The sequence below is a fragment of the Podarcis raffonei genome, chromosome 15, assembly GCF_027172205.1.
Source record: "Podarcis raffonei isolate rPodRaf1 chromosome 15, rPodRaf1.pri, whole genome shotgun sequence".
Lineage (NCBI taxonomy): Eukaryota > Metazoa > Chordata > Lepidosauria > Squamata > Lacertidae > Podarcis > Podarcis raffonei.
The window spans coordinates 14,809,799-14,832,283 of record NC_070616.1 but is presented as its reverse complement, the minus strand read 5'-3'; the positions used below and the strand labels follow the sequence as shown (position 1 = coordinate 14,832,283).

At 47.7% G+C, this 22,485-nt stretch overlaps 2 protein-coding genes across 2 annotated transcripts in view; both read right to left on the bottom strand.

Moving 5' to 3' along the window:
* MTMR4 (myotubularin related protein 4) overlaps positions 1-5,781 on the bottom strand; it is a 47,393-nt gene extending 41,612 nt beyond the window's left edge. The window contains exon 1 of the mRNA XM_053366255.1: positions 5,661-5,781. The gene's annotated coding sequence lies outside the window, so the exon portion shown is untranslated. The remainder of the gene's footprint in view (positions 1-5,660) is intronic.
* Positions 5,782-13,422: 7,641 nt separating this feature from the next.
* LOC128402662 (caspase-1-like) lies at positions 13,423-21,612 on the bottom strand. The gene is made up of 9 exons (XM_053366952.1): positions 21,396-21,612; positions 20,724-20,996; positions 19,195-19,340; positions 18,744-18,917; positions 17,325-17,559; positions 15,828-15,980; positions 14,905-15,014; positions 14,484-14,583; positions 13,423-13,771 (listed from the first exon to the last, which is right to left on the bottom strand). Exons 1-8 carry the CDS (start codon positions 21,400-21,402, stop codon positions 14,491-14,493), a joined length of 1,191 nt encoding a protein of 396 aa, XP_053222927.1. The 5' UTR covers positions 21,403-21,612; the 3' UTR covers positions 13,423-13,771; positions 14,484-14,490.
* Positions 21,613-22,485: the final 873 nt, after the last annotated feature.

Below are 22,485 nucleotides of genomic sequence, written 5' to 3'. Positions count from 1 at the left end.
TCATAGGCAAAGATTAATTATGCTCTCCCAATGTGTCCAGATCAGTGTGGATGACAAAAACCCTTTCAAATACCTTGACTGTTAAATCCTTGTTATAAGAGACAAGCTGTTACCTGTGGTGGCTGGCTCATTTGAAACATGTGCAATTGAGGTGTCAACACTACTTTCAGCTCAATACTAAATGCACTGCCTTGATACGTAAGGCACTTCCAGGTAAGTGAACTTACAAGCAGACGGCACGATACAAAAACCTATTAATTAAAAATGGAATACTGGGCCAACTTCAACTGCTGTAGAGAAACAGGCATACTCATCATATCAACAGGCACTGGCACAGTAAAAAGAAATTTAGAGGCCCCACTGAACATCTGATTCACCAAAAAGCTGTTCTCAAGCTGGAGCATGTCCACAGGAGTCACCTGTATCAATCAGGAATTGGCTCCAGATGACCAGGAAGTGAAAATTTAAGGCTTACAAACTGGAAGTGACATGCCCCTTTTTTCCTTTCAAGTTTTCAATATGCTATGAATGATTTCCAGTGGTTGATGGGCAGCTGGGCAAGTGGCTTTCGCAGGGTCATTTGCTGGACCACTTAAAGAATATTAGTGAACCATTTGTAATGTGAAGGAAGATTGGCTGTGTTTCCTTCAAGAAGATTCCATGAAGACACAATCACTAAGGGTGGATATGAAAACTACAATAGATAAAATAGACATGTCCTTCTCTTTCTCTTTCTCTTTTCCTCCTGGAATGTTTGTGTTGCGTATATCTTATCTTCTAATTGTGTTTGATTGCTTTTAAAATATGAATTGTAAGCTGCTTGGGGCAATTCATGTGAGCTGGAAAAACAGCATAATTTATCAAAGTGTAGAAGATGAATTTTATTTGAGAGGGGATTTCAAACTTTCAAGTGTTTAAAATAATGTAAAAAAAAAATTGCACACAAGACTCATTTCATGCACAACCCTGGATCTTGGTTGAACATCCAAATTCAGTAACAGAACATGTGAAGTAAGAAGGAGCGCCACTGCAAGCACAGGCTTTCCACTTACCAATGAATAATCACAATCATGCACACACATCCATCAGGGATTAGGACAAGAGCTGCACAGAAGCATACCAAGGGACAAACATCCTCTCCAGATGTTCTGGTGCCCAGCTCATTTCAATCTGCTGGATTTAACCTTTAAAGTCCCAAGAGTTTGGGGACAAGTTACCTGAAAGATTGTCTCCTCCCACATCTATCCACCCATACCTTTTCTCTAAGCAGCCTGCTAGATGAGGAAGCGTGATGGGTGGTTACTGGAGAAAGGGTCTTTTCAGTGGTGGTGCCACATTCCACAATGTCCCACCAGGAATGCTCTCCTGGCACCCATGCTATGATCCTTTCTTTGCACCAGGTTAAGTCCTTTTTATTTTTCCGGGCATTTTAAACTCATATTTTAGTGCTTTCTAATACTCTTTATAAAGTTTGTTACTCGTGGCTTTAATTCTATTTTTTATTTTGATTATTTGTTTGCTTGTTAAGTCGTCGTCCCCCGCTGCCCCCGTCCCCACACACAAACCACCATGGCTTGTAGAATGTATTGTTCACCATCCAGATAAATTATCTGGGTGAGATAAATGGTGCAAATAAATAAATAAATAAATAAATAAATAAATAAATAATAAACAAACAGCACAGCCTGACAGCTGGACAAGACAGGGTGGACGATGGCAATAAATAGTGATGTTGGGATAAGGAAGTCAGGTGGAAGTGAAGGATCTGGTAAGGCAAGATCAGGATTATTCAGAAGGTTCTGCTAAGAAACTGGAAACAGAATATAGAATACATTATGGTGTGTGAGAGAGAGTATGTTACAGCAAACAAACAAAACAGATCTATTGTGGCAAAAATGTTACTGGACTAGAGCAGACTTCATCAGATGCATGTGAATTGCCTACTCAGGACCTTCCAGTCTACCAGTTCTATAATTCTCATAATAAAAGGTCATCCCTGAACAATAATAAGAACCCTTTCCCTCATAAACGCAAGAAATACAGCTAGCCCCAGGCACATATCTGTGTTTAGAGGCAAGGATTCCACTGTGTCGTTTCCAAGCACTTCACATTTTAGAAAATAAGCACAGAGTTCTGCATACACCCACACAGAGTCAGACCCCACCCTAGAATCTGTTTTGAACGCTATGGAATCAGACCTGGAACGCACAAAGTAAAAGCTGCCAGAGTGATAGCAAAAGCACCCCTAAGAATATGAAGCAATTTCCCTGAATCATCACTGAGCAGGCAACCATACAAACCCGTGGGCATGTGGCCCAACCAGCTACCACTGATTTTAGAAATTAAACTCATACTCACAGACACATACTCTGAAGGCCTTGGCCTCTCCCTTTAATGTTGTAGCTCAATCCAAGAGTGTATTAAATGGCAGAGTGAAAGTGGAAGCACCTCACAGTGTGTACAGTGTATTCCTCCCACACAGCTGCATCTAGGATTGAGGAAGGAAAGGGGGGGGAGTGCTTTCAAGTCCTCTCCTTTTGGAAAGTGAGCACCCAGTGCACCCTCATCACACCACAGGGCCTTCATTAAGCCACAGATAATTTGCACCAGTAAGGGTGAGTGTGTGTCACAGTTTACCTGCACAAGGGTACAAGGGTAGGGGGTACTGCTGAGTGTTGGAAGTAGAAGGTCCCAGATTCATCCCCCAAGATTTCCAGTTAGAAGGTATCAAGGAGGAGATGATGTAAAAGACTCAGTCCAAAACTGCCAGACAACAGCAGTAGACACTATCGGGTGAGACAGAGCGCTGCTCTGGTATCAGCTAGCTTCCTGTGACATTACAGCATCAGCTCAACCCTACAACAGGTGAAAAGAAGTCTCTGGGTGCATGCAGAATGTAGATATTGGTTGTTCCTTATACTCCTGTTTGTACTTGCACCATGAAGGATTTCTTCTTGAAATGAAAGGTGTGTGTGTGTGTGTGTGTGTGTGTGTGTGTGTGTGTAGTAATATTATCAGTAATAGGAGCGATTATGGTGGTGATATGAAATATACAAACATGTATCTTTCAGTCAGTTAGCCATGGTCTAGTTCTCACAAACAGGAGAGGAGAATGACAAAATATTGTTTTCTGGTACCCCACCACTTCAGACAGCAAATGTGGGGAGCTCACATTGCCAACTACTCCTTCATGCACAAACTAACATCATCCCCTGGAAAAAGGAGGCATTTACCCTGACACGCTAGCTTTCTTTTTTCATCTTTTCAGCTGTAAGCAGCACCACTAAACACAGTGGGGCTGCCTTCTGAGTAAACATCCTTAGAACTGCCATTTAAATGTTTTCTGTTCAATTAAATCTGCCTAAATTTGCATACAAATAAAATAACGGTTTAGAACAACAACAAACCCCCATTGTTTTTAAACAGTGGAGTGCAAATAATCATATCACAACAGGCCTTCGCTTCTCTGAGGGAAAAATGTTTCTTTCTGAAAAAGACATCAGCAAGCTTCACACAAACATTAAGGAAAATTATTTTTAAAAGTTAACTATTTAAAAGTGTGGCCTAGTTAACTGGGACTCAATTGAATGTTTTCTCAATGGATTGCTTAAAGACTGATCACCTAAAACTTGTAGTCCTAACCAAAAGCTACTATTTTACATTGCAAAACTGCCTTGAGCATGCTGAGTGTGAGAGGTAACATATTTAAATGTATGGGGCGTGGGGGTGGGGGTGACCAAAGAACAGAACCCATGCCTGCTTGGCAAAACACCTTCTCCCTCCATCTTGGGGCTTACTCAGAATTCTGTGTGCCATGGACATGGTGTAACTTCTAGGACCAAAAGAGACATGAGCTCTACTTGCTTTAAGAAATAACCTTATGGCAGGGGTAGGAAGCCTTTGGCCCTCCAGATGCTGCTGGACTACAGTTCTCAACAGCCCCCACTCTTGGCCATGCTGGCTGGGGGTGATATAAGGGCCACAGATGTCTCCCACCCCAGTGTTACCTCCAAACTCAGAGAACCCCCATGGGTTAATTTTTTTTTTTTTTTGAATGTTTGCACCCCTTTCAGCTGGTAGCCAAACCAATCCTAAGCTCAGAGACCAAATAAACCCAGACTGTGAATCCACCTGCTAAATTTGCTTTCTCCCCCCGCACCCACCCACCCACTCCAAGTGGTATTTGGGGCAAGAGTGGCAGGGGTTATGGGCATAGCTGTCAACGTTTCCCTTTTTTAAAGGGAAATTCCCTTACTCCGAATAGGATTCCTTGCAAGAAAAGGGAAAAGTTGACAGCTATGGTTATGGGCCATTAAAAGCTAAGTATAGCCAGACATTTCCAAAGGACATGGGGCAACATCTCTCCCCAAGATGCTGGACCTTCTACTTTCTGCCCCTTCTACTTTCTCCCTTGATGTTGGAATTCTGCCCAGGACAGGCAGAGTCCCTGGAGCTGGGACACTTGGAGATTTGGGGCCTGGCATTGGTGGCATTCTAGAACCAACAGGCAAATGTCTCTGTATGTATATCAGCCTTTGCCAACCTAGTGTTCTCAAGACTTTTTTTTTTTACTACAACTCCCATCAGCCTCAGCCAACACAGCCATGTGATGATGGGGCTGATGGGAGCAAGGCCGCTCAGGCTGAGGCTGATGGAAGTTGGAGTCCAAAACATCTGGAGGGCACATCAGGCTGCCATAAGGCTGAGTCATATGAGAATCAGTTTTCCTTTTAGCTGATCACTGCAGGGACAGGGAACACCTGTGACCCTCCAGGCTTCCCATTTGGGGTATCTGGTTGGCTGCTGTGGGAAACAGGATGCTGGATGAAAGCGACACCCTTTGACATGATCCAGACACAGGCTCTTCTGATGTTCTTGGGCTGCAGCTCCCATCACCCTTAATCACTGCCCTATGCTGGCTGCAGAGGGTCGGGAGTCCAGAAACCTCCCTTGGAAAAGGATAGCTACAGTTGCTCCTTACAAACTGGCAAGGGTTGAGTTGGCTGGGGGGGGGAGTACTCTGCATGTGCTTAGAGGGAAGGGATACAAACAGTTTAGTAGGATGAGAGAGAGAAAATGAGAAATCGTTCTGCACATGCTCAAGAGTAAGGACTACAGAGCCTTCCTAGAAACAGGTAGTAGGCCTGTTGAGGGGTAAGAGGGAGAGAAATCACTCGGCACATGGTCAGAGTGAGGGGGCTACAGATGCATCTTAAGAAACTGCCAGTGCAAACGTTGGTGGGTGGAGAAATCACTCTGCCCATGCTCTAAGGGAGGGGAAATGTAACCCGTTTCGCAGGAGGACGAAGCCTACTGTGCCGACCAGCACTTCCGCACACACGCACGCCCCTTGAGCATGTGCAGAGGGCAGAAGTGGGCGGGGCTTATGAGTGGGGGGGCTCCCAGGGAGATGCGTGGCCTGGCGCGGGTGTGGAGGTGCGTGTGTATGTGGAGGCCCCTCCCTCCCACCCTCTCTCCGTGTCCACTGGCGGCAGGCGGCGCTGGGGCTGGGCCTCCTCCTACGCCTGAGGCGCGACCTGCTGCGGGCCTGCTGCGATCTTTGCACCCGGCCCGCCTGCCCCGTGGGCCTGCTGCGACTGAGGGGCCGGGGCGGGCGGTTCAGGGCGGGGACGGGGGCGCGACGGCGGGGGTCTCCTCACCTGCGCTCCTCCCTCCCGACGGCGCTGCTCCCACCTCAGCTGCCGCCGCGCGCCGCTCCCGCCCACCGGCCTCGCAGCGCCCCCTCCTGCCACGCAGCCAATCAGCGAACGCAGTGGAGGGCCAATCCTGAAGCACGCGCTCGCCCCGCCTTGAGGGAGGGGGTGGGCCCTTCTCGGCGCGCAAGGCCCCGATTGGCCCGCCCCTCCCGTCGATCAACCTTTGCGCAGCTCTCCGCCCTCCCTGCCTGCTTGCCTGACAAGAGAGAGGGGGAGGGACGCACAGGAATGGGAAAGGGCGGGCCGCGGCGGCCAATGAGAAATCACAGCGCGTCCTTTCCGCTGTCCAATAGGAGCAGGGGAAAAGAGAAAAAGGCGCGCCCACGTCCGTTTTCTGCTCGGCGCTGTCAAAAGAAAGGGAGGAGGAAGAGGAGGAGGAAAGTGAGGCGCCGGCTGATTGGCTGAAACGGGGAGGCGCGCCTGGGAAGTTCTCGGCGGGCAGGCGCTTCCGGAACTATTTTAGCGCCTCCGAGCATTGGCCACGCCCGCCCGCCCTCCTCGCCACGCCCCTGCGACGCCTCCATTTCAGTCCAATCAAAGGACGAGGCGGGGCGCTGCTCTGCCTGGACCAATCGGAGCACGAGGAAGCGTGAGAATGGCGCTCCCTTTCTCCTTTGTCACCTCTGCCCTCCAGGTGGCGCTCCTCCGTGGGTGGGGCCCGTGCCCTCGTTCATTTGCATATTAATCGGAGGCATGAACCCTGGTGTGAGTTCAGATAACGCAACAGCTGCAGTAATAACAACGGGTATTCAACAACTGCAATAATGCTAATTATTTGTTATTCTTCTTCTTCCAGGGGGCTGAACTAGATGACCCCTGAGGATCCCTCCAACGCTACACTCCTATGATTCTATTATTATATTATTACTGTTCTTGTTATTCAGCGGTCTCCAAGCAACTTTCAATATAATTTAAACATAAATTTACAGTATTATAGTATTAACACATACTTTTTAAAAAAAATCCCTAGAGAAATCATGTACATAATTAAAATGATTAAGATGATAACGACTGAGGAACTTAATAAGCTAATATTTCATGAATATTAGCCTAGCAAGGGATGGGTGCTTGATGATTTAGCACTTTGCATGCAGATGCTCCCAAATTCATCAGGACGGTTTTGCCTTTCCCCCCATAGCATATATATTCAGTGCTTTTTTCTGGGGGTACACAGGTATGCATACCCCTAAACATTTTGTGAATCTAAGTTTGGCCTCATTGAGGGGCAGTATTTCAATATGAGTAGGAAAAAGAGAGTACCCCTAAACATTTTTTAAGAAAAACACTATATATTTATTGACAAAACAAAAGCAATCTTCAGGTTGTATCTCTTGTTAGTCAGACACAGAGTAGATCCACTGAAATTAACATACATGGCTAATTTTGATCCATTAATTTCAGTGGCTCTACTCTAAGTGGGGATAATTACAATTTAGTGAATTAAAAGGCAAACCAACCTAAGTCACAGTTTCCAAGAAATACATCAAACGAAATATGACCAGCCTTTGAAATCTGCACTTTTCTGAATTCTAAACATTAGGGCTGACCTCCATCTAGATTTGGGGCAGGATCTGGGTCTATGCATTTGAATTAAGGCAACATAACCAAATTTTGCCTCATGGTTCCTAAGCTCAAGGAGCAGAATGTTGTCAATTTTTGGATACAGTTAGGTGCCATTTTGAATCAAGATGGTGGAGCAAAACCTGCACTTTCTTAGGGGGAGTGTCCTCAGACCTCCTAGGTGCCCCTGGATACATACTAGTGCAGGGGTCTGCAACCTGCAGCTCCGGAGCCGCATGTGGCTCTTTTACACCTTTGCCGCGGCTCCGGGGCGGATACTAGCGAGGGGAGGAGGCGCATTGTGCGCCCCGACACTCCCCACTGTGGCGGGCGCTGTACTGGCTGTGACGTCGCATGGGGGCTGTGCATGCGTTAGTCACACACCGTCCCGACGTCACCTTCCCGCCCGCTGTCAGATCGGACATTAAGGTAAGAAACAATATATGCAGTGTTATATTTGTTTTAAATGTCGCAATGGTTTTGCGGCTCCCAGGTTTTTTTTATTCGGAAACGGGTCCAAGTGGCTCTTTTTGTCTTAAAGGTTGCAGACCCCTGCACTAGTGCTTATCCCACTGCATTCAACATGGTGTTGCATGCGACCCTGATCTCTGAGTGTTCAGGAGTTCCAGGCGCTGGGCCAGAGTTCAATTTCCTTGCGATGATGGTTGGTAGAGACTATTTTGAGGATATATGGTTTTATTTACACATATATACAACCAGAGCATGGTGGAGCTAACAGCATTAACACCCCCAACAGATCCATTAGTTAAAGCTTTGGATCCAGGACAGAGCAAGCATGTCTCTGTGTTTTCCAGCTTCCAGCTCAGCTCACACACCCCACACTGGCTATTGTTCTACTTAGCAGCTAGGTGAGGCAGTGTGTGGCCGGGAGAAGGCCCACCCATTTGTTTTGTGGCACAGAGTAAACTTCTGCATATGCTAGTTGTGGTGCTTAACTAGTCAGCCAAAACCCTTACCTAGACATAGGGACTGGTCTGGCAGGCTTGCTCGCCTACATTCTACTACACCAGATACAGGATCCCAAGAACTGGAAGAAATTCAGGGCATCAACAGAAGTACAGTGGTATCTTGGGTTAAGTACTTAATTCGTTCCGGAGGTCCGTTCTTAACCTGAAACTGTTCTTAACCTGAAGCACCACTTTACCTAATGGGGCCTCCTGCTGCTGCCGCACCACCGGAGCACGATTTCTGTTCTCATCCTGAAGCAAAGTTCTTAACCTGAAGCACAATTTCTGGGTTAGCGGAGTGTGTAACCTGAAGCATATGTAACCTGAAGCGTATGTAACCCGAGGTACCACTGTATAGCAAGGGAAGTAAAATTGTATCACTCTATTCTGCCATGGTCAGGCCACACCTGGAGTCCTGTGTCCAGTTCTGGGCACCACAATGTGCAAAGAATATTGACAAGCTGGGAAATGTGCAGAGGAGGGTGACCAAGATTATTAAGGGTCTGGAAACCAAGTCTTATGAGGGACGATGAAAGAGCTGCGTATGTTTAGCCTGGATAAGAGGAGACTGAGAGGAGATATGATAGCCATCTTCAACTATCTAAAGGGCTGCCACAAGGAAGGTGGAGCAAGCTTATTTTCTCCTGCTCCAGAATAGGACCCAAACTCATGGCTTCAAGTTTGGAGAAAGGAGATTCTGACTAAACATCAGAAAAAACTTTCTGACAGCAAGAAGAATGGATTCCCTCGGAAGATGGTGGACAGTATACTTCATTGGAAGTTTTTAAGCAGAGGTTGGAGGGCCATCTGTCCTAGATGCTTTAGCTGAGATTCCTGAATTGTAGGGGATTGGACTGGATAACTCTTGGGTCCCTTCCAACTCTGTGATTCTGTGATCCAGAATGACCCTCCAAACTCATAACAATCTGAAGCTCTCCTCTGTTACACCAGCTTTGGAGATGAGCTTGATGAGGACACAGAAAGTGGGGTATTCTTGGTAGCATCACCCAGGCAGTGGCATGCCTTTCTGAAAGAGGGCTATCATCTCTCTCTTGATTTTTTGGGGGGTTGACAGATTATTAAGATTGCCGGAAGAAATATCAACAACCTCAGATATGCAGATGACACAACCTTGATGGCAGAAAGTGAGGAGGAATTAAAGAACCTTTTAATGAGGGTGAAAGAGGAGAGCGTAAAATATGGTCTGAGGCTCAACATCAAAAAAACAAAGATCATGGCCATTGGTCCCATCACCTCCTGGCAAATAGAAGGGGAAGAAATGGAGGCAGTGAGAGATTTTACTTTCTTGGGCTCCATGATCACTGCAGATGGTGACAGCAGCCACGAAATTAAAAGACGCCTGCTTCTTGGGAGAAGGGCAATGACAGGCCTAGACAGCATCTTGAGAAGTAGAAACGTCACCTTGCCAACAAAGGTCCGTATAGTTAAAGCCATGGTTTTCCCAGTAGTGATGTATGGAAGTGAGAGCTGGACCATAAAGAAGGCTGATCGCCGAAGAATTGATGCTTTTGAATTATGGTGCTGGAGAAGACTCTTGAGAGTCCCATGGACTGCAAGAAGATCAAACGCATCCATTCTTAATGAAATCAGCCCTGAGTGCTCACTGGAAGGACAGATCGTGAAGCTGAGGCTCCAGTACTTTGGCCACCTCATGAGAAGAGAAGACTCCCTGGAGAAGACACTGATGCTGGGAAAGATGGAGGGCACAAGGAGAAGGGGGTGACAGAAGACGAGATGGTTGGATAGTGTTTTCGAGGTTACCAGCATGAGTTTGACCAAACTGCGGGAGGTAGTGGAGGACAGAGGTGCCTGGCGTGCTCTGGTCCATGGGGTCACGAAGAGTCGGACACGACTAAACGACTAAACAACAACAACAACTGTATTTTTGCAGGGGAGGATTCTAGAAACCACCTTTTTATTGAAAGGTGGAACAGACATTTTCTAAAAGAAAACATACACTCCATTGTCGGCTAAGCACCTGCCTTTCTTATTTCAGAAACTGAAAATGTTACGTTTCTTCTTCCTCATCCCCATTCCTCATTTTTAATTCCTCTTCAGTTCCATGTTGCCTCCTGTTCAGAAGTCCATCGCCCACCACAGGTTTCTAAGTGATGCGAGTTCTCATAAACATTTTTTTCAAAGTATTGGAATCTTTCGTGAAAAACTGAAGCTTCTTAAAGACATTTAATAAATGGTTATCAATGTAATGAAGACTTAGCAAATCCCCGAATTGTTATAATAATGTGTCCTCATTTCATGAAACTGCAGTTTCTTTGCAGCAAAGTTTCAGCACTGTTAGTTTGGCAGTGATAATTATATGGCAACAGCCTGGCCAGGAACATGAAGAAATTGGTGGAATATGCCTTATGTTGTTAGAACGCCTCCAGTTCATTTTGCTCCTGGGTAAAATAATTAGCAAAGCATGCTCGATTTATTCCCATACTTTTGAGAGGCCTTCTGAAATAGTTCCATACACAAAAAATACATTTTAAAAGAATCACAGAAATTTACGCCTAAGGGTCATCATCCAGCCCGCCACAACACAGGAAATCACAGCTCAAGCAGATTGTCTAATCCTGTGCTATGGACATCCCTAGACTTGGGAGTCTTCTACTGCATTTAAAGGGGTGTTGGGATTGTCTTCCTTTAGATATGTGGCTGAATGAAAAATGATATGAAATGAACCCTGAAGAGAGACAATTCAGCAAACCTGCAGACGGAACAGCAGGTGCCTCAAAGTTCTGAATAAACAAGATTGGCCCAGGGTCAAAGTGGGTGGGTTGCCGTGGTAACAATGATTCGCCCTCCATTGTGACATCTCTCACTTCTCCCTTAAAAGCCACTAACTACAGGTGTCCATTGTATGTCTACAGGTGTCTACTTAATAAGAGTAAAAGCAGGGAAATTAAGGAGAAGACTCTTGGAATAATCTTGGAAGCTGCTAAGGGATGAACTAACTTGTCCACATGTCCTTCTCTTGTTGCAGTTGTGCCACAGCTCTTCAAGGCTTTTCCGGAGCCTGAGGTTAGTACTGGGGAAAACAAAAGAGTAGGGACTGGATCCCTCAGACCCACTGCCCATGGTCTTTGCCCCCAATTCTGCAGTCTCTGATGTGGAGAAGCCCTCACCTCGCTATGAACTGTCAGCCTGACTTCTGCCATGGCTTTTCTTGGTCTGAATAATCAGGAACTGTCAAGCAGCTGTTCAGAGGGGCTTCCGGAGCATAGAAAGCTCAGAATAACTGGCTGCCAAGGCAATTCTAGTGAGTGCAAAGTTGTGTAAGTTACCCTCATGGTGAGGTGGGTGGGAGGGCCAGGGATGGGATTTGGAGAACTTTTTGTGGGTCTGTCTGAAATGAGGACCATGCAAGCATAGGGCATGGAATTGCCCATTTCTGTGGAAAGCAAAGCCGGGAGTTTGGAGTTGGGACCGTCCTCCTGAAGCTGAAGAGGCAACGGTTTAGTGAGCAGGAAGAGGCTGTGGCAGAGAGCAGTTCAGACCCTGAGGATGAAGCAGAGGCTGGAGAGGAGAGGGGTAAAGAGGTAGCTGAAGAATCTAGGGAGTCTCCCTCTCCTGTTGCAACCAGCTCCCCTCCCCGCTAGTCTCCCAAAACATGGAGAGGAATGAAAAGAGCAGAGCAAAGAGAGGCAGGACGGAGGAGCCTCAGGTTGCTGGGGAAGGACCTAGGGAGGAGACTTAGAGAGTGCTGGGTAGTGCCCACAACTGTCTCAATGCAGCAAGACCTACTGGGAAAGGTTGCTGTGATCACTAGGCCTGCACTGTTTTGGTTTCTTTAAATAAAGAGTTAACTTCACTGACACTGGGCAGACCTATCTCTGGCTCCTGACACAAGCAAAAAGAAAATCTGAGCAGGGAAACCACCACTGAAAGAATCACCAACTAGCCATGACATAGCTTCTCTATAAGTCAGCCTGATATTGACATCGCTTCTGCCTCCATAGCTGAGATATGGGAACCTGACCTGGTCAAAAGGATCACAATTAACTTGTGAGGCGATTTCTAAAACAGGCAGCAAGGCAAGGAGGTCCTTATGGATATAAGGGGACAGTCTAGATCTGTGTCACGTGACAGAAGGGCCAGAGCCAGATTTGGGTTCTATGATGGACTTGTAACATTAGGAACCACATCAAAAATGCTTTCTCAAAACCCAGTACCCACTCCCACAATGAATGTTTGAGGGTCACTCTCTCGTTGCAGCCCTACCAACTTTGAGAACAGGATCGCAGTGGCTCCACCACAATTGTCTAAGGTGCTTTCCACTAGAGGACAAGTCTCTTCCCCTGCAACAACTCTGGAAAGAGGCGGCAAGGGAAGGAGAAGAGGGAAAGGGGGAAGAATGTGCATTTATTTTGGATCATGTGCATGGGAAGTAGGAGATTCTGGCACAGGAAAAGCAGGTTCACTGGTCATCGTGTTACAAGATTATTTTTAAACAAAATATCTGCAAAGCAATTCTGTCAGAGGTAGTATGCCTCTGAATAATACCAGTTGCTGGGAATCACAAGTGAGAAGTGTGTGGCCGTTGCAGTTATCTCCTGCTTTGGGGCTTCCCAGAAGAGACATCTGGTTGGTTGTGGGTGCTGGGCTAGCCCCTTTGGTCTGATTCAGCTGCATTTCTCTTCTTAAATCTGTGAGGAGGGATGCGAAGAGGTGGCATCACTCAAGTGCAGAGAGAGATCATGATCATGATCAAGGATGTGCCGCAATAAGAGAGTTGGGAGGTGGAAGGAAGGTGTTTGAAGATGAGGTTAAGCAATGCTGCAGTCAGAACTTGCAAATACAGTCAAACCTCGGTTTTTGGACGTCTCGGCTGCCGAACGCTTCAGAAGCTGAACGCCGAAAACTCATAAGTGAATGCTTCCTGTCAGGGAACTGCCATCGGCTCAGGAGCGAGAGGGGAAAAGGCGGACGGATTACAGAGAGCCCCCAAAGATCGTGGGAAGCAGCACTTCCTCAGCAGAGGAAGGAAGCCATGCCTCTAGTGGGGAGGAGATGCAGGACTTGGAGGATGCAAGGCGGTGCCAGGACACCTTGCCTGAGCAAAGCGGAGAGGAGGGAGGGCCCCCTTTACCCAGGCCTTCCTTGCACAGAAGGCTTTTGTGCAGAGAGGGGAGGCGTAGGCTGGGGGTCAGTGAACGAGCAAGACATGGAATAGAGGTGCTCTTGCATTCTAAAGGTTTTTACCACCAATAAGAAAGCTTTAGAACAGACTATTGAGGCATATTGCCTGATTGCTCTCGAGCAACCACCCAATGCCTCTAACACTTCCATTTTCAAATGCTCCTCAGAAGTCAAACGGCTTCCGAGGCGCATTTTTCAATTTCCCCCACTGAACTTGCTGGCAGCCCTTTGATCCTTGGTTTTTGAACATTTCAGAAGTCGAACGGATTTCCAGAATGGATTACGTTCGAAAACCGAGGTTCCACTGTATATGATTGTGCACAGCAGCCGGGAGGGACTCAGTTCAGAATGCTGCCCCTTCGCCTGCAGGAGAGAGAAGAAAAGGAAATTGAGGAACGCCTCCTGATGTTCTGCAGCCATTCTCCACAATAATACAGAAGGCTCAAATTTGTCAGGTGATTCCGGGTGCTCAGCAGCCCTGTGTGGATACAACAACCCTGCAAAGTAGGCCAGTGTTATATCCTCCCATGGGGACTCCTGAGACTGAGATAGAGGGGCTTGGCTAAATACACCATATGATGTCAGGGCAGAGACTGGAACTGGGGACCCCCTGCTATGTAGCGCACAGCACAGTCCTAACCAGGCCCACCTCAAAAGGATGTTAATCCTTTTGAATACAATGAGTCTTGCTCCTAGGTAAATAGGGTCAGGATTACAGCCTTGGCCTCTTCACTACACTACAGAAATGTTTCTTACTTGGTTTTATTCAGTTCTACATTTATACCCCACCGTTCCTCCAAGGCATACAAAGTTCTCCCCATTTTAGTCCCACAACAACCCTGTGAGGTAGGTTAGGCTAAGTAAGAGATAGCAACTGGCCCAAGGTCACCCAGTGAGCTTCTTGGTGGAGTGGAGATTTGAACCCTGATCTCCCAGGTCCAGGACAAACACTCTAACCACTACACCATACTGGCTAATAAGCCTCCAGACTTGCCTGTCCCTCACACTGTTGCCCCAACACACACACACACCCCTGGCCAATCCAGTTAGGAAGAGGGGAAGCAGAGGCACTTACTCAAGTTTTAGTGCCCCGGGAAAAGGTAGAGCTTTTTGGTCAGGGTGGTTCGGTCCTTGGAGGGCATCTGGCACGGGTTTTTTTCAAAGGACTGCATGACCTGCAATGCAGAGGAGGAGAGAGTTCACAGCAGGTCATTCTTCAAAAAAAAAAAATTTAAAAAAAAATGAAAAGGGGGGGGTGGGTAGTATCCTTGTCCAGCTGGAGAAAGGACTAGCTCCTAGAACTTCCATGCACTCTTGCAAAAAGACTAGTTTATTTATTTTACATTAAATAAGAATTAAATAAGGCTGGCTGAAAACTAAGAATTAAGAAAGGCAGAAGCAACATCAGAGCTTTGCTCTCCGGCTTGAGCCCTGAAGAGGGAGCTTTGCCTCGCCTGGGGTCAGAGCAGGACACAGCCTTAGGACGGAGGGCATACCTTTCTGAAGATCTCTTCCAGGTTGCAGTTCCAGGCATGTTTCTTGATATCTTTGATCAGCTGCGTGATGAAGAGAGATCCATTTCGGGGGCTTCTCCAGGATACATTATCTGTCGAGGAAACATGAACGTATGACACCTAGGGCTAGATGAATCTCTGAACTGTTGGTTTATCTCAGTTCCTCATTTTTCTAAGAGTTGTCAGCCGGCAACTCTGGGTGGCTAATGCTAACACAGCATCTGAGGCTGACCAGGGCAGCTTATCCAGTTGCCAGTGAACAAGGCTAGCTGATAACTTGCGACCAGTTTACCTACAAAATCACCTTACCCCATTATCTGCCCACTCCACTGCTTTGATGGAACTGGCACTGTTAGAGAAGTGCTACATAATACTTGTTTTCCCTTTGTAAAAAGTTGATCTTTTAGTATGGCAGCACCTCCACTTTGGAACTCCCTGCCTCTTGATAATCAGGCAGCCGCCTTCACTGTACTCTTTTCGGCACCTGCTAAAAACATTTTTGCTTGGACAAATCTACCCAGGTGTTTAGTAAGCTGATGCGGGGCTTTATCTGTTTTTAGTCTATTTGGTATTTTAACTCTTCAAAAGCATTTAAGTTATTGTTCTTAATTTTTCTTCTTGGTACCGTATTTTTCGCTCTATAACACGCACCCGACCATAACACGCACGTAGTTTTTAGAGGAGGAAAATCCGTAGGCATGCCACCCGTAGGCATTTCTTCCATAACACGCACAGACATTTCCCCTTACTTTCTAGGAGGAAAAAAGTGAGTGTTATGGTGCAAAAAATACGGTAATTGTTTTTTTTTTTTTTTGTATTCTTTGTAAACCTCTGTGAGAGGTGTTGTTTTTCAATCAAGCAGTGTATTTATGAAACTAAAAAACAAGACCCCCAGAGCCGCTTGCCTGGGGTTGTGGAATAGAGGCAGATGAAGTCGCTTTCCATGTGTACTTTGTGAATGGCATCGCTCTCCAAGTCTTCTTCCTGCCACTGGATAGGGCTGAGGGGGGCGGCCGAAGGTGTTGCTGAGTCGCTCACAAATGCAAATCCTTTATTCACTGGGGAAACAAAAGGAAAGAGCCTCTGTCAGGACTCTACAGCACCCCTCTTTCCTGGAATCATCATCACCTGTTGCTCAAATTTCATAGGGAATCCTGAGGTCATCTCCCAGTGTTTTCCATGTTCTGACCACACCACCACTTCTTTCCACACCTGGTCCTCTGAGGCGAACCACAAAATGGTGCTCTCCCCACCAGGGGAAAAAAGGGGAAGTAAAGTTCTACATCAGTAACGGGGAGCGGGAGGAGAACAGAAGTGCCTCCTATTCACCAAAAGACTGCTGTGGAGGCGGCATGGGGGGTGCTGCCAAGGAGCCTGCTGCAATTGTTCTTGGCACTGCGACAGCAGCAGCAGACGAAACATTCCCTGGAGGCCGGATCAGCTGTCCCTGTGGATCCTGCCATCTTGCCTCATGGGCAGACCGGCCCTGTCAGCGGTTTATTTGTGACAGAATGCAATTCTGGGGTTGGCTTGTGCAGCGTGGAGCACTGCTGAGGTGCTGAAGGGCTGCTGTGCCTTTAATCAAAAGCTTCCTGCTTGCTGGTTTTGCGCCTTTTATTGGCGACCATTCAGTTGAGACCAGAGAGACAAGTGAGGAATTGCCCCAGAATCTGTCAACTACTCTTCCCCATTACACGAGGGGAGGGAAGATTCAGAATGGCTTCCTTGCATTGATTTTCCTGTTGTAGTGAAATGGTGCTATTTATTCTAGAAATTAAATCCAGTTAATACAGGCCCCTACTCCCCACAATTCTGCATGCAGAAACAGAAACTGACTAATTCAGGGGCAATTCTTTCTTTTTCTTTTTTTTATAAGTTTTTTTATTCAAAATTAAAACAAGATATATTATCCAAAAACATATCACCCTTGTTTTTCCACCATTTTTCCTCCCTCCCCCCACCCTCCCACACAAAACCCACCCACCCCCGCCCCCAACTTCCCTCAGTTCCAGTCTTTGGTTTCTCTGAGACTGCTGTTTTCTGCATGTTACAAAGTTGTATAGATCCTCAAACTATTTAGCTGATCAGGGGCAATTCTTTTGATCCTGTTGACCAGGACCCAATAAAACAGCCAATGCCCCCCAACAGAATTGGTCTGCTAGAGAAAACATGCTGCTGTCCCATCATCCCCAGTCTGCCCTCAGCCAACCACCTTCCTCCTGGCCCCCAATCAGGGATTGGCTCTGCTCATTATTGCCTCTGGCTCCCCCTACTGTTGGGCTCCCTTCCTTCCACCCTACCAGTCCCAAAGACCACCACTACTTCCTGCTTAACCACAGAGGTGCCTTGCGCTACATCCCAGGCAGGCGGAGGGAATGCCGGGTTCAACACCCACCACGTACCCCCACGGCAGGCCTGGATGACGATGACCTTGGGCTTCCCCCTCAGAGCCGGGCAGTTCTTGTTGTTGAAGGTGGAGAAGACAGTGTCCACAGAGAGGAGATCTGGGCACGAGTCCTTGTGCTTCACCCCACACAGGCCTTCCCGGAGGCCGTGAGACATGAGCACCACAAAGGTGCTGTCGGAGGTCTTGTGTTCCTCCTGGGCTGCGAAGCTCTTTAAGCACGTGGCCATGTCCTGCAAGCAGAGAGAAGGGGGTGTTGGGTCGGCAGCAAAAGGGCAGCTTTCTTAGCTAAAAGGGAAGAAGAGGGGCAGCTTCTACTCCTAGAACCCCCCTCATGTCCAGGGAAGTGACCAAGGCTGCCTTGCAGATTTGCTTGGCTCCAACTCTCAGCAGTTGGGAGTGAGATAATATCTTTAATGCACCACACTGATCATCCCTGCCTTATGTCTGGAGTAAAGGTGGGATTGAAAATTTATTCCTTTATTTATTTGTATGTTTTCGATATCTCCCCCCCCCTTTCCTCCAAGGAGTTCAAAGCGGCACACATGCCCCCATTTTATCCTCACAACAACCCTGTGAGGCAGATTAGGCTGAGAAGCAGTGACATACCCCTAAGGTCACCCAGTGAGCTACAAGGCCAAATGGGGATTTGAACCCTGGTTCTCCCCCAGGTCCTAGTCCAACACTCTAACCACTACACCACACTGCCAGGATTTAAGCACAGGGAACCTAATGTGCTTATTCTACTATGTTTATCCTGCATTGAACAGAGGGTTGGACTGAGTGGTATCTAAGGTACTTTCCAGCTCTGTGACATACTAGAATATATTAATAGAATATATACAGTGGAACCTTGGTTTTCAAACGTAATCCATTCCAGAAGACTGTTCAACTTCCGAAATGTTCGAAAACCGAGGATCAATGGGCGGTCAGCAAAATCCATTGAAAAAATGGAGAAACACACCTCGGAAGCCATTCGACTTCTGAGGCGCGTTCAGAAACAGAAGGAATTACTTCTGGGTTTTCGGTGTTCGGGTTCCGAATCATTCAGCTTCCAAGACACTCAAAAACCAAGGTTCCACTGTATTACGGAGCTGTTTCTGCATCTCAGTTCTGGCTGCTCTGCGTATCACCACAAGGTTTCTGACTCTCCGTCGGGCCTCAGGATTTGTGTCTCTCTGTGTGTGGGAACAAAACTGCTGTGCTATTTGTTTGTTATAAAATGTTTGGCTTCTGTTTTGGAGGCTGTTTTAAGCAGGAATTTCAGGGAGTTTCCAGGAAGGAAGCTAAAGGGAAATGAAACCTAAAGATTTAAAGGGAAGAGGCTTCTGGGGTAAAGAGAAGGTTAACAGGCTTTTTGGAGAATGGAAACTGAAAGCGCCTTGGAAAACTCCCCACCACCACCAAAACCACCTACTTGTGAGCATAAGTTGGTCTCGGTTTCCACTCTGTATCCCAGCCCTTCCAGGAGAAGCTTCATCTGGGCCAGATCCACCTCGGCTCCTTCCCTTTTGCTACAGTGCTCAAAATCAATGTTGCAGATGACCAAGGCCAGTCGGGTGCGTGTCTCTTTGTCCTTGATCGGGTAGATCTGCCAGGGAAGAAAAGTCAGGCTCACTGAAATCTGGGTTAAGGAGCCTTATCACACTTCTAGCTAGGCCAAAGCACTCAAAAGGGGCACAGAGCAGAGCTGGTGAGAGGAGGGGCCTGGGGAGAGTCTGAGGCCTCGAGGGCCGCATTCAACTCTGGCCTGAGTCCCCCACCCCACAACCCTCACCTTCAGCAAGAGCGCAGGGAGTGAAATGGCACCTGGATTTAGCCAGGTCTGCCCACACCTCATTGTGACTGCCCACTTGGTCCTTCCTCACCTCGTCCTGTTCCTCAGCTTGTATTTTCTGAAAGAGGTCCAGGGGGCAAAGCATGAGCCCATCGCTGGTCTCCTGCAGCTGGGCTGCTTTTGCTGAGGCAATGGCCCTTGGGCCGACTTCCTGGAGTGGCAGATGAGCCTGTTGCTCTGGAGACAAGAGAGATTCGGGCACCGGGTTAAACCTTTGGATGCTCTTGAGGATCACGGAAAGTATCTGTAGATATTCTGAATTTGGTTACAACATTTGGCTCCTTTTGGAAGGAGAGCAGAATGCAATAGTAATTATAATAATATAGATTATAGTAATAGTGATAATAATAATAATCTACTATATACATTTTTAAGTGGCTTGTCTATTTGGCCATCTGTTCTCTATGGATTTGGCCCCCTCTCAAGATATTGCCATCAAACTCTACATCAGAGCTCCTGAGGTGGGAGCTAGGTGGTTTTTGTAAACGTTTGGATCAAGATGGTGGACCACAACACGATTTTTTGTGTGACATTGCCTGGTTTTTGGTTCCAAACGTGTGTGTGTGTGCGTGTGCGGGTGTGCGCGCATGCACGGAGAAAGATAGCAAGCTTTTTTACGTCCAGTCTGAGTACCACCCCCCCACTCTTAAACACCAGGCTGATTTCCCAAGGTTTATTTTCTATCAAAGACTCAGATGGATCCTCTTCCTGTCAGTGACACTAGAGAGTTTTTTTTTGGGGGGGGGATGCAGAGCTGCTTCCTGCCTCCCATCTGTGGGGGGCGGGGAATAAAAGGGAGTACCTATAGGATGAGACGATGTGTCACAAGCAACTGAAATAGGGAAGACGGCTTCATTTCGTGTGACTGGGACTCGATAGTTCAACAGGTAGAGGTGCATTCCTAAGAGCGAGTAGCTATACGGAAAAGACCACAAGGAAATGTCACTTGTGCTGAGGTTTCCTTTCCACACTGATCATCGGTTTCCCCCACCCCAAAACTGGCCAGACTCATTAAGAAAATTGGGGCAGAGAAGGGACTTGAGGGTGGCTGGGGAAATACACAGTAAGGGGGACGTCTGGCCTTTATCCAAGGCAAGAGAACCAGAACTGCCAGTGGCACCAGCTGCATGAACTGCACATTTATGAACTTGTGCGTGAGGTTGCTCTTCCCCTCCTCCCTCCTCCTCTCTTTTTCCTCATGCATCATGCCTTTTTCAATTGGGACCTTGAAAGCGACTCCAAGAGCCTTTTGGACTTCAAGGGTCAGGTATACATGTCATCATCAAATCAATAAATCAATAAATGCATTTAAATTGAATTTAGCTGGACTGTCGTTCTTAAAAGTTAAATATCTGCATAAACAATCCAAGGAGAGAAATCCATGACACAGTTGGTTCACGCATCTGGTTGTTAACCAAAAGGTTGGTGGTTCAAGCCCACCCAGGGATGTCTGTGGGCAAAAAGATTCCTCCATTGCAAGGGGTTAGATTAGATGATCCTCAGGGTCCCTTCCAACTCTACAATTCTATGAACTGCTAAACTGGTTATTTAAATAAGCACCTGGCGGAGGGACTTGAAGCCTCAGTTCTTCAGCCAAGAAGCTGTCTTGGCACCGGAGGGCCTGGATGAAGATCTGGCTGGCTTTGGGCCCCTTCCTCCTCACGTGGTCAATCAAGGTCCTTGCCTGGTCCTGCTTCTTCGTGTTCGCCTTCACCTCATCCACCTCCTCCTCGTTCAGGACTCCTTCCTGGAGAAGCCTATCTAGGAGCTGGCTGATGAGAGACTTGTTAGCACAGGTCACAAACTCTGCACGGATTTCCTTCAGCTTCTCATCTGCAAGGAAAATCAGGTCACCAAAATTGGCCCAAGGTGCAGGAACGTAGGAAGTTGTCTTGTACAAAGCGAGACCCAAAGGGCCCTCTAGCTCAGTACTGTCTACACTGACCGGCAGCAGCTCCCCAGGGTAAACCATCATGCCAGGCTAACTCTTGCAGCCACTGTGCAGGCTTGGGGCACAGAATGTTCATGGGGCCATTTTGCGCTGCCTGCCTGCCTGCATATGGGCTGAACCGGCTGGCTGATGCAGCCCTTGGTGGGTGCCCAGAGACCCCTGGCAGCAGGCAGGGAAGACAAAGCGGAGTCAGCCTGGTCCCCACGCTGCCTCCCTCCGTAGTGACCGATCGCCCCTTTTAGCAGAAGGAAAGAGGGGGGGGGGAGTTTGCGCGATCTTACCCGCCATGGCCCCTCAAGGCTCAACCAACACGTGGGGCAGCGCCTCTGCGAGAAGGAACCTCACCTTTTTCTGACCGCGATTGTGAAAGTAAAACAAAGTCCTGCTAGCAAGGGGCGGGGAAGGGACTGGCCCAGACGAGCGGCTGCCTCCTGGTGGAGGAGATGCCGGGAAAGCCGGTGGCTGAAGCATAGGAACCAGCTCCTGGGACTGAGGTCCCTTCGTCCCCCCTAAAATATTTGACACCCCCCAAGTTGATGGGCATTGCCATTCAATTGCCATGCTTGTGCCGCATCATGTGATTGATTTTGTGGGGGGGGGGCTTAACTCCCCCCTTCCCGCCCAATATTTTATTCAAGTTGGCACCCCCAGGCTAAAACAGCCCCGCAGGGAGGTCTCTTTGTGGTCCGGCCTTTCTCTCTAGCCCAGGGGCCAGGCAGTTTCCCAGGCTGCCAACTGGGCTGCAAAGCACAAGGCGCAGCTGGTGGCACAGGTGCCAACTTGAATAAAATATTGGGCGGGGAGGGGGAAGGTAAGCCCCACTCCATATAATCAATCACATGACGCATTGACGAGCCTTAAGGCCGATGCCAAGCCGGCTCTGACCACTCAATCTCCAAAAGCACATCTGCATCAGCATCACCCAAACAAGCCCTGCAAAGCCAGCCTGCTCCGAGGAGCGGCCCTTTGCTTGCCCAGTCGTGGGACTTGGGATGCTTGCCGCGCAAATAGTTGTGCCCGCCGTACGTTCCGGAAGGAAGATGCAGCTGATGTGTGTCTCTCTCCCTTTTTAATTTTTTAAAATGTGTTTAGATTTGAAACATGCCGTCAGCACAGAGGGAGCGGCAAGGAGAAAGGAGAGAAGCATGGACGATAAAGCAGAAGGCAATACATCAGGAAGGGAGTATCTCGGGAACTCAATAAAGGAAAGGATGTGAAGTTGGAAATTATTAATATTGCCCACTATAGTGATTTTTACCAGGAAGAAGTGGTTTCAGGCGTTATTTGTTCATTTTGTTGTTTAGTCGTTTAGTCGTGTCCGACTCTTCGTGACCCCATGGACCAGAGCACGCCGGGCACTCCTGTCTTCCA